This window comes from Pleuronectes platessa, chromosome 14 (assembly GCF_947347685.1).
Source record: "Pleuronectes platessa chromosome 14, fPlePla1.1, whole genome shotgun sequence".
NCBI classification, from domain to species: domain Eukaryota; kingdom Metazoa; phylum Chordata; class Actinopteri; order Pleuronectiformes; family Pleuronectidae; genus Pleuronectes; species Pleuronectes platessa.
The window spans coordinates 23,538,889-23,551,245 of NC_070639.1; the positions used below are offsets into that span (position 1 = coordinate 23,538,889).

The 12,357-nt window shown below is 46.6% G+C and overlaps 1 protein-coding gene across 1 annotated transcript in view; it reads right to left on the reverse strand.

The window, feature by feature from the left end:
• Positions 1-12,032, reverse strand: part of itgb5 (integrin, beta 5) — a 32,778-nt gene extending 20,746 nt beyond the window's left edge. The window contains exons 1-9 of the mRNA XM_053440088.1: positions 11,475-12,032; positions 10,010-10,095; positions 9,637-9,844; positions 9,252-9,501; positions 8,440-8,608; positions 7,114-7,275; positions 5,570-5,665; positions 5,393-5,482; positions 3,450-3,584 (exon numbers count right to left, since the gene is read on the reverse strand). Coding sequence (XP_053296063.1) covers positions 3,450-3,584; positions 5,393-5,482; positions 5,570-5,665; positions 7,114-7,275; positions 8,440-8,608; positions 9,252-9,501; positions 9,637-9,844; positions 10,010-10,095; positions 11,475-11,556 — 1,278 coding nt within the window. The 5' untranslated portion in view covers positions 11,557-12,032. The remainder of the gene's footprint in view (positions 1-3,449; positions 3,585-5,392; positions 5,483-5,569; positions 5,666-7,113; positions 7,276-8,439; positions 8,609-9,251; positions 9,502-9,636; positions 9,845-10,009; positions 10,096-11,474) is intronic.
• Between the last annotated feature and the right edge of the window lie 325 nt (positions 12,033-12,357).

The following is a 12,357-nucleotide window of genomic DNA, read 5'->3' on the forward strand; positions in this document are numbered from 1 at the left end:
ACGCGACTTCAGAACTACGCCCATTTAATCTCTTTCCTGTTCCTCTGAAGAAGTTCTCCTGGTTCTTCTTCAGCCTCTTTGTGGAACTTGAGTCCAAAGCACATTAGAGTGATACGCACTGTTTTAACCTAATAACAGGGGGAAGGGGCAGTTTTAATCTCTGCACCATAACTTCAACACGGGTTGATTCAGGAATCAAGAAAAGCCTTCGTCACATCTTGCTCCCCCCCCCCCCCTCCTGAGCGGGAAACTGGTTAACAAAATCAAATTTACTGTAAATGTGAGTCGCGAGGAGGCCACTCCGCCCAATCACGTGGCTGGTTAGGAACCAGGGGGGGGGGGAGTGATGGAGAGGAGATTGAACTCATTGAGGAAATACCTCCACACACAGATGAGTGAGTCATGTGTGAAGCAGACACTGGTATGTACTATGGTATGGTGCACGTGTGGGCAGGAGAGCAACACATTGGAAACTGTGTTTTCACGATGACGACTTGAAAAGACAAAAGAAAATCTGTGTCTCCGCTGAGAATTCATTTTGCCTGATGGAATTCATATGACCGCCTGAAATTCAATTTACTGGGACAAAACACACGGAGGTCGAACAGAACAACATCTGATTCGACTGCCTGTGTTGAGTCCGTGCGGGTTCGGCCTCATTCATATTCATGAGTCTATTCAGTGCTCACACAGCTCTGCAAGTGTTACAGAGAAAAGGTGCCAGGCTTAACTACCCACACTTCAGTTCCCCCCCCCCGCCCCCCCGCCTGTTGATTCCTTTCACAGTGTGCGGTTTCACAGGCCCCCCCCCCGCCTGCTTTTGTGCGATGTCATTGAGATGCAGCGTCAGGCTCGACGGCGAGCTCACACGGGACGTGGTGACTGACACCCGGGGGGGGCCGCGGGCCGGGCCACATCCTCGGTGAAAGGCTGTGGAGGGTTGGCACCCGGCGGACCGAGCCCGCTGTCCCCCCCCCCCACCCCTCCACCTCCTTTCAGGGCTCGGTGTGAGAAGACAAGAGCGAGGCGCATAACCCGAGAGACCCCACTTTTCATTCAGTGCTGTTATTCTGCCTCAATCAGCCTCCAACACACATTCCAAAAACACATCCCAGCAGGGGGGGGGGGGGTGAAGCTCTCCATGTGACAGAATGTCTGAAGCTGCCCCTCGCTCACATTGTCAAAGGATGCGGTACAGATTTTAATTAGGAGCCTGTGCAAAATTCAAAGTGATTAAAATGTTCCATCATCCTGCTCGACCTGATCTGAGAGAAACCCCCCCGACCGGGCTGAGAGCTGCTGATGCCGACAGACTTCAAATACTTCAAACATTTATCATTCTCCTCCTGCTCCTGTGTCCTTCTCTCTGTACAACTGGAGATGAAAATACAGCAGGACAATGTCTGGAAGCTTCCCAGTGAGCGAGTGGACGTGTTGAAGAGGTTTCTAACTCGTGAAGGACGTGAAACTGGAAGAACTGGAACACTGATCTTTCCACAGCAGAGTTTATACCTCATGTCCCGCCTCCTGCTTCTCTACAGGCTCCGCCCCTGCTGCTCTACAGGCTCCGCCCCTCGCCTGGATGTTCCCCACATGTTCCTGTTGTTGTGAACGAGTCGGACCCGACAACCTGCTGCTGCTGCTGCTGCTTCACATGATAATCTCACATCTTCTGGATTTCATTTGTGAAAACTGCTGAAGAGATTTATTGTTTGAGAGTTTAAAAACCAACCAACAGATGATGTTCGTCTCTTTTCCCCTTAATTTAGATTCTCGCTGCATATTTGGCTGCAGCCGAACTTCCTCCAACATTCAGAGCAACACTACCACAAGAGCAGACAACACAAAGAACTAAACCCCCTGAGGGACATGCTCAGGCTTAAAAATAAAACAGTTTAAAAATGCACGGGGTGTGTTAATGTTCCCGTGCGTGTTGCGACAGGTGCTGATGGGAACGAGCAGAAAGTCCAGTTTGAGATCTGTGAGCTTGAAGAAAAAAATCTGACACCGAAGCAGAGACACAATGAGACGGGTCCTGAAAGACACCACAGCAGACGTCAACTCTGTCCTCGGGCTTTGATGACTAGAAGGAAAATGTTGTTGCATTGTGCTGCTGCTGCTGTGAACACAGTCTCAGGATGGAGACGGAGACGTGAAGCTTTTCTCACATCTGCATCCACCCAGAAGTGAAACCAGCTGAGAGGCAACAGAGGAAATATCCCCAGAGGAATGAAGAGTCTGTGACAACAAGACAGTTGAGTGATGATAACTTGATCTTTCCTGCTTTTAGATACAGATGATGAGCATCATGCAAGAAACTGAAATACCATCTACAAACCACTTAATTCTGAGAAGAGGAAATTTACGACAATGAAAAACAAGAAAACGGTTTCTGTTTGGGAGAAGGTCATAAAATGAAATGTTCTGGAGTCGAAGTCAGAAGCTCAGTCGGTCACATGAAGGTGTTTGGTTACAGTGAGAAGCTAAATAATCCTCCTTCCACCCCCACAGTCAAATCTTTTAGTTTTAAAACTAAAGATAAAAAAAGATCTCTGTACTCTGCAGAAACAATTAAGCCGAATATCAGTTATAATTCTAGACTGTAAATAAAGATGAACAAAATGTCTCCACTTCCTTCAACTATCCAGAAATGAGAAAAACCTAAAATGGCAGAAATCATCTTAAGAAACATTCATTTAATGTGTTCTTTGATTTTTTTCCACTAACATGGAGGAGGAACGGCTCATGACCTCAACTTCAGCCGGTGACCAAGCTTCACTTTAGTGGAGATGTTATGTCAATCATCTTTATTTACAGTCACCCACTGGTCATGTGGTGTAAACAGGAAGTAGATGTAGAACAGCAATGTTCAAAAATAAGAAAAGGGATTTCTTCACTTGGATCAACGAGTTGTGAGCAACAAAAACAAATGAGGCCGTTTCCAAACTTCTCAGTTTCTAGACAACTCTAAAAAGCACAGATGCATTTTGAAGCTGAAATGCGGTCGTGTGGATTTAGCCTCAGAAGCTCCACCAGTCGCTGTGACTTCTCCTCAGGTGCCAGTGAAGGTGTTTGGTTACAGTGAAAAACAAAATAATCCTCCCTCCCTCCCCCTCAGGTTCAGTTTGGCCTCATCACAGCAAACTCTGCCAAAACTCTGGCAGAACAAGCCAGGGACTTTTTATCCTGCGTCTTCAGCCAGTGGACGTGTTGCAGGAAAATCCCACAGCCGACACACGCCTCTGGTTTCAGAAGGTCGTTCAGCAGAATAAAAGTGAAATCCTAAAGCTGCAGATACATTTTTCATGACCTGAAAAAGTAAAGTGATGTAGGTGAAGACGACCGAGCTGCCGGGACACTCGGGTCCAGCAGGATGAATTAAACATGAACTGTGTGACGTGAGGGGAGCTGCAGAGGAATGTGTGGACAGGGGGGGGGGGGGGACTCACGGTGTCTCCTATCTTCAAGTCGGCACACTTCCTGAGGCCTGGCAGCGGCTTCCCATCCTGGCAGGTGGCGGTGAAGGAGAGGCCGATGTCCCTGGGGTGGTCCCACACCGACAGCTCCACTTTAGATCGGATGTTCTGAGGAGACAGAACCAGGGAGGGAGATCAGGGGCACGTTAACACAAATCCTCTCAGGGTTCCTCCACGATAACGCACACAGGGTTTTTTACCAGTCCACATAAAACTCAAAACTGCCGCCACGTGAATACGTTGACATTTATATTAAAACCACCTCAGGGTATCTGCTCATGCCTGTAACTCTGGAGTGTAAAGGAGGGAAACATGGGGAATGTGTTGCTCTGGTTAGGCACATTTTTATAGTTGATCTCACCACAACCACACGAGCTGTGCAGGGACGCAGGTTGCGTGCGTGTGCATGTGAAATTCCGCGGCTGTGTGCAAAGCCAGAGCAGCATCTGGCTCCACGCAACAGTGGCTCATGCTCATTGGCTGTCAGGGATAGAACGGGATACTGCACAAGGGCGAGTGTGACCTCATTCACTCTCTCTCTCTCTCCCTCACTCACACAATTAGACGTATCTGACCCTGAGCTCGATCACAGCGAGAAGCCGCTTCATGCCACAGTCAAGACCAGGAGAGAAACCAGTCGGCTACACAACATAATCTCATAGTGTTTGGCAAAGCTCATGGAGCTAACGACTCCTGAGCGGTGGATCTGATGTGGCAGCTGGAATGTTAATAAAGGGCCGTCAAGTCAAAGCACCCCCCCCCCCCCCACGCCGAGCACAGCAAGTCAGAGTTTGACACAAGATTCTGTCGCAGAGAAAACGCCAGCTCCTCCTGAGCGAGGAGAGGCGAGCTCCGAACGCCCACACAGGAAAACATCTGATGGAACGTGTGAGTGGCTGCAGAGCCGAGGCTTCACACTGAAAAACTAATGTTCTTCTTTCCACGAGATCGATGTGATGAATATCAGGCTTCAGCTCGTGGTTCAGGCAGAGAGGGGAGGGGGAAGGTTTAAAAACACCTATTTTAAATTGTTATAATTTGTTAATTGTCTTGCCCTTTTCTTTAACAGACCAACAAGAGGAAAGAAACAACATCACATGTCTCATTAAAAAGTAAAGCAGACCAGAGTTTTCTGAATCTGTCTCCCGTCCCACATTCATTTTAATTGAATTGAAAGTCAAACGTATTTAATTCAGCCTGATTCTGTCTCATGATTCTTTTAATGTCCGTCTTCATTTCCTCTTTTAGCTTCTGTGTCTTTTGCTGCGTTTTTCTCTTGTTTTCCCTTTTCCATCCTCATGAACCTTTTATGTCCCATATGATTAAATCTGATTTGGTTGAAGAGAATGTGAGACCACCACCTCAACGCTCGCCCTTGATGCAGCTCGTGTCTGACTGATCATTTCTATAACTCAACACATCTTCCAGCCATTTAAACCTCAGCTTTTAATAAGCTGCATTCAAATTCAGGTGGTAAATACGTCCTGACCGACTAATCTATTGTATTATAGTGTGTTTTCTCCTGTTTATAAATTTCCAACCCCTGAGATTCTTCCTTCTGAGCCACTGTGAAGATCCTCAGATATAATGGCTGCTTTATTTTTTTTAAATGTTCTGTAAATATGGTGGAAAACGGCGACATCTTTAAAATGTTTTTAATAAGAGTTTTTTTTCGACTTTTAATAGATGAACTGACTTCTGCTTTGAGAGATATGAAAAGCATCACTGCAGTGTCAGCTGTTAAAACCACTTCAACACTCGCTGCAGAATGAGAAATCCAGCTTGTGTCGGCTGGAGGCTCATTAACAGACTTTTCCTCCCCCCCTCTCTTCTTCTTCTCCCTCCTCTCAATCCCTCTCCCTCGTTCTCTTGGTTCTCTGACGGCACACAAACAGGAAATCCTGCCGTTCACTCACGTTGTAGGCTGTGATGATCAGCTGGATGACGTTCTTAGAGTCCTGGTCCAGGATTTCCACGGTGGTTCCGGGGATGAGCGCAGTAAAGTTCTGTGTAAATAAGAGATACGTGTTAGTGTCATATAATAAAAAGGAGCATTAGGAGTATAACGTCTTCAAATCATAAATGATAAATACCTTATAAATAACGTAGAGTCGCTTTGTGACTGCGAAGATGAGAAAGATGTTATTTTCTGCCAGTTTCTCTCCCAGAAGAGCCAGAGAGGGATAATCCTGCAGGGAGAAGATGGCAGGAGGCATTAGACGGGTTTTCTACACACTTATATCTTATTTCTAGAGAAAAGCTTCAGAAGCTGAAACTTTGAGACGTGGTTATGTTTATATGATACAACACAGTCTCTGTCTGAGCCTCGTCTGTGTGGTTGAAGTCAAATGAGAGTTTTTGATTAACCACCAATACGAGCTGGTTTCAGTGGTTCTGTTTACCAGTATGAAAACTTTCATTTTACAGAATAAACAATGCTGAAGAAAACACATTATTAATGTTTATTTTCTTAATTCCAGTTCTATTTGTTTGATTGTATTTGGTCTTTTCTTTGTATTTAATGTCCCACATACTTAATTCACTTGTTTAATCTGGCTGCTTATTAGAAAGACTCTTGTTGTATATTCAAAACTGTGAACATTTAGATAGATAGATTTGTTAAATTGAATTCTCGACCTTACTATGTAAAGAATGATAATGTATGTTATGTTTGGGTTTTATACAAATTGAATTAAATTTAATTGAATAATCTTCCTCCTGATACAGAGAAGTTTCTATACGATCACTCGTGTCAATTACAAACTGTATTTTTAGGAGGAAAATAAACCAAATGGAAAGAATTCTTTAGTGAATTGCAGCACGACAGCATCCACATGATTCTGATCAATTTTCCGAAGCATTACTGTGCTGACACAATGAACTTATTATGAGTGAAAGAGTTTAGTTGTGTTCGTTTTATTTTACTGAATTTAATTTAAGAAGAAAAAATTCCACCAGCTCCTGATTGGCATTTTAACTCGTATCTAAATGGAATCACGGGTTCAGGTCAGTAGTTGGAGTTCAGTTGAGAATCAAACAACCAAACATATTTTAATTTCTAAGGTGAATTCTGTGATTTCACCGGCAGCCTCCAGGTGAGACAGCGTGCACTGACCCTTCCCTCCACCACCACAGGCTGTGGATATCAATAAGAGCTTGTTCTCAGATCGTCTGGTTGAAGCAAGTGGACGTTTTTACTTCAGCTGCCTTCACTCAAGCTTTTTCTTTGGAATGAGACAGATTTACTGAACATGTCGGACATTAAACGAAGTGGAATCTCTAATGCAGACGTGGACACGAGCCAAGTGGAGCCAGAAACCCTTAGAAGGTCAAAAGCAACAGAAAGAAGGAATCAGACTCATATCTTCTCTTCGTTCTTTGAGTAAACTGTGGAAATTCCAACGTCCACTCACAGCTGGACTGTGTAAAGAAACGTACCTGAGATTTATTGAACAATGCTCTGTGTTTTTATTATTACAGCAACATAAAGGTTTCAGGTTTCTTAAGGGACGTAAAGCTGCAGGGTGCATGTGCAGCCATAACATCTGGGATAATAGGAACACAGACAGACATACTTTCAAGAGTCTTGCATCCCACCATCCATTATCTTCACTTCACAACCAGCAGCTCTTCTTACCATCTTTGTGGAGGCGCTGTACTCGTTGTTGTCGTTGAGGTGGCACCGGCCATCATGAGGCTGGACGAGGCCTCCGAGCCTCCCGTCCAGGGCGAGGTGAGGCACGTCGTCTGTGGCGAACACCAGCAGGTGGTACGCCCCCTTCCTCCAGCCTATTTCCTCCTGTGTAAGATATGCAGCAGATTAGCACCCAGGGGTTTGTTGCGGTGTTAAAATGTAACGCTGCGACTCCTCCTCTGGTTTTATTATCACAATTAGAGCAAAGAGCGGGTTGGAGAGGTCATTATTAAAAACCACTATGAGTGGACAGACAACACAAAACCACATTTACTGCAGGTTTAAGGAGCCACTGGTCCAAACAACCGCACAACAACAACAACACTGAGTCACCAAAGCCAGTTCAGCAGGATGAGGTTGGTTGGTTAACAGGAAACAACCGGCAGCGGCAGATTGAGCGTCTGACAGAGAGCTGACGAATGCACGACACTAAAGAAACATGATATTTCAACCAGGGAGCAGAGAAGAGGGCTTTACTCCACTAGTCTGTCTGTACAGTAGAAAACAGAGCTGTGTCCTGACACATGAGGCTAAAACAACCAAAACACAGCTGAAGTTGAAATCATGTCCAACAGCATTTTTAAGCTCCAAAACCTTTCAGCTTTCCCAGCAGCCATTTTTTGTAATAACTCGGAAAAAGTCTGAACTTCACTTTTCCTTCCACACATGAACGCAGAAGCATTTGACTCGGACCTTTACGTTCTCACACAGCCTCTCTGGAGAAGCTCCAGAGTTCAACGCACGTCTGAAAGTTGACTGACTCTCTGCTGTCTGCTAACAAAAGGGTCCTCTTATAGAATATATTCATGCTTCAGTAATCCTCCCAGCATCTGATGTCTGACCACCAGTGAATGAAGCCGGATCAATCACGGCTGTGGACACACCCAGGCTCCTAAACAGACTGTTTGAAATAGTGCAGCCGGAGTAAATTACAAGGCAGCGGCTTCTCGCAGGGAGTCATTCTCTTCCTGGAGAAAACAATTAAACTGGGGAGAGGAGAACTGGGATAAGACTGAGCCTGCCAGTGACTCGTCCTCATGTTTAACCAGCTGCACCAGACTGCACTTCCTGTCTGTCCCCCATGGTGCTTTTAATTAAGGAGGCAAATAGGCCAGACGCTTGTCACGGGGGCATCTCGGTTATTTCACAGCGGCTTTCCTCTCCCTCTAAAAACCGAACATGTGCCGTCACTGAGTGCAGCCAAGTCACGGTTCCATCTCCAAAGGGAAACTAAATACAAACCAATGAGGATCAAGGGAAGTTTGTCACCTTACAAACCGCCGCCTGCAGGATGGCGTCGAACCCGCCCTCTGGAGCGTCCCGGTTGCGAGACACCATCTGCTTCTGCACCTCCTCGTTAAAGCGATCCACTTTGTCCGTCAGGGAGACGATGTGGCGGAAGCCGAAGGTGGGGACACAGTTGGGGAAGAGTTTATATCTGTGGGTGGGGGGTGGTGGGGGTGGGGGGGGGGACAGAGAAGCAGAGATCCCTGAGGTGTTTCCTCCGAGAGTCACATCAGGACACAGCAGCAAAAACACTTTGAGTTTCATCTGTGTGTTTATCGAGGCTGGTTATGTAAATAAAGAAAACGTGGTGAAGCTGATTTGATTTGTGAAAACCAGCAGGATTAATGTGATGAGTTTGATGGGATCCAGTTAAAATCTAGACTGTTTTCTTCTTTTATTAAAAGGATGAGCAGCGGCAGAAGTCAGTGGTTCGGGGTCAAAATGTCGACATCTATCCCTTTAACATTTCCCTGCTGTGCTTGACTGTGTGTGACTGATAAACACACACACACACACACACACACACACGCACGCACACAACCGGGGCCATAACCTAGATGGGGAGTGATGCGTGATGGCGGGGCAGTGTCACCTTCAGGGCAATGATCGCGGGCCACAGCTTGTTACCCTCTGTCTATTCCGCTCCTTTTCAGTTTGACCTCATCAACAGACGTGAGTGGCCAGCAAGGGGAGGGGCCATTTTGAAACACTGTCTATTATCAAGCGGCAGGATGTGAACGATATGTGATGCATGAAGGTATAAAACAGAATGTGGTGCTGCGTCCACTACCCACCCGCTGCATGGGTTCTCTTGATACTTGGGCGCGGTGTAGGAGAAGGGGGACATGTTTTTATCCACGAAGGAGCCGAAGCCCAGCCTGAAGTTGCTGGTGAGCTTCCCCATCTCCTGGGCCAGCTTGGTGCCCAGGTTCCGGATGGTGTCCAGGTCGTCCTTCATGGACAGAGAGAGGTCCATCAGGTAGTAGAGGTCCACCGGGTAGTCCTCCACCTGCCGCACCTCCACGCCAAACCACGTCTGGTCTCCTGGATGTGCAGGGGGAGAGAATGTCTCAGATGCTTTACTCGTTAAACGTGGATTATTCATGAGAAAACTCATTTTAACTTCCCTCGTCCTCGTTCAGGGTTTTTCCTCGCACTTTAAATGTTAATGATTCTTACCCGGACGAAGACTGAGGGAGATTTTCTGAGGCATAATCTGCACCACATCGTCCTGGCTGGACCCGGAGCCTTTCGAACTCAGGGGCCTGTTCTGCAGGATTGAGAAGCTGCTGGTGGGGAACTCGATGGACCGAGCCTCGCAGCCCCGCTTCTCCAAGTTCTGACGGAAATCGCAGCGTGAAGTCAGAGTCCGCCCCTTCCCAAAGTCCTGAAGGATGGATAACGGATAAAAGGAAGAGTTTTAGATCTAATAAACACACGTGAGCTACTGTTCCACCTCTGTGAAACCTGCTGGAGCTCCCAACACACACTCATGCATATACACCTACTCTCCAGAATAAATCTAGAAAACAATGCAGAGGGTGAGTCGTACCTCTTGTGCGCACCAGGCGCAACTGGGATGAATCAGGAGACACTCCTCACAGGACGTAGCACTTCCACTCATACACATGTTGAGACCTGAGAAACAGGTGGAGAGGGTGGAGAGGGATGACAAATGAGTTGTGTGAGTGAGGAAGGACTTAAAAGCTGAATACAACAGAAAACTCTTTCCAAAGTAACGTAATCTGATCCACAACCGTCATAATTGTAGTGTTTCCTGGTTTGAGCTATGGTTTGTATTGAAAAGTCCATCATTACCTCCATCGAGGGGATTCTGTATTCAGTGCACTTTGTCTGTCGGTCAGCACGATAACACAAAACCTACAGAGCCAATTATCTGTAAACTTGGAAGGAAGAGACGTGGGCAGCGGACTGTGGTGTGAATCCAGGAAACTTTTCAGTCACTTTCTTTAAAGTGCAACACAGGCTGATGTTTACTTATTTTTCTTTTTGGACTGTCTGCCGGTTTATTTGTCAGCAGGATCACTATTTCAATTTTTAAACTTAAAAGAACAAGTTTTAGTTTGGTGCAGATTTGAATAATTTAAACTATGTTTTAAGATAAATAAAGTATTGATTACATCAGAGTATATTCTTATACTTTAAGAATATACTCTGGTGTACGATTGTTCAGCCTCGGTGGACATACGTGCACAGTGATATTCTAGTGTTGTATTGATGCTTCTAGAGTTGACAATACATCACAATAGAAAAGCAGCTACACAGGCCAGATAAAACACCACAACACCGTCACATCATAATCCCACAAAGACAGCATGTGAGGTGACACATTTCCTGGTCAAGTGTACGTCGGGTGTGTTGACACCTCAGCAAACGTAAGCAGATAAATATCAGACAGTGAGAAACCCACAGGAACAGCTGCTCCATCGTGTTTCTGAACAAATCATTTTGTGCATATTCAAGAACTTTTACTTCAACTATTGGCCAGAATTAGTTCTTAGTTAACCACAAGTTTTCTCATGTTGGGCGTCATGCAACCTGTCACCACTAGAGGTCACTACATTCTACACACTGAACCTTTAAGCTTCTTGTAGATGCAACAACATTCCTATGAGGCAACTCAGGTTCTCCACATTTCCCTGTTGTTGTGAACGAGTCAGACCCGAACGATCTCCTGCTGCTGCCTCACGTGTGAAAGACAAATGTCCGGACTCAATTGTCCCGGACATTTTCCAGAGTTCATGTCTGGAAACGGATCAGTTCGGAGTCTCTTCCTTCGATGCGCAGAACCTCAGTGACACGTGTAACCGTCGACACAGCAAACATCAACAACCACACACGGGGGCTCCTGTCGCCTCCATGTGGCCCCGGGTCAGCTGCTGCTGTCCCGGGTCAGCTGCTGGAGTCCGAGCTGCACACCCTGGCGCACAGCTCGGTCCTGTATGAAGGTGGACACAGGCGGAGGACACATTCACAGAGGACACCGTCCTTCTTACCTCGGACCGGGTGCGTAAAGGTCTGCAGGAGCGCGCAGCACAGAGCCGCGCGCCACATCCACGTCCCCGGGCTCCAGCGCATGGTGCCACTCGGCGTGTTGTTGAAATGTCTGTTCTCGATCTCTGCACGACACGAGCTTTAATCACTTTCCCATCAGACCCCTCGTTGGACTCGATGATGCGGGGAAACCACGACAGTGACGCGCGCGTGTCTCCTCCGGCAGCTCCGCGGATCTGCGCTCATAACGAAGGGTGAACACCGGAGGAATCATCCGTTTGTCGGTCGTGTGTTGTCGGGAAAAAATCCTCCGGCAGACCTCCCACGTCTCCACTACTTCCCCCGGAGACCGTGACAGCAGCCCCGCAGCTTCTCCTCCGACATGTTCGTCCAAAACGCGGAGGAGACCTGAGCTCCGGACGAGGCCTCGACACAAACACACCAACTCCTGCAGCGACTTTCTGCTCGTTGGACCAGTTCGATTCCCAGCTGCAATCTCCGCCCCTCCACAGGCACAGATTACATTAACTCCTTCGCTGCCCGGAGGACTGTGGGCTCCATGTTGGAATCGACACCCCGCGGCGGTACGGTGGCCGAGCGAGATCCACGCGAATCAAGAAAACACATGAAATAGAAACATTTTGTGCAAATCGAGATAAAAAGGTGCACATGTAATAAACGTGCATGTTCAGAAAATCATGCATATATAACAAAACATGCTAATATAAGAAAACATTTATCAATAGAAAATATCTATGAATGCATTTCTGTTTGTGCTATTTGACAAAATATTAAAAAAACCTTTCAGAAGGTACCACTAATAGGGAGGGAGTCAGTTGAGGCTGTGAAGCCTCTTCTACCTATAGACAGGTTTACTTAGCTGAA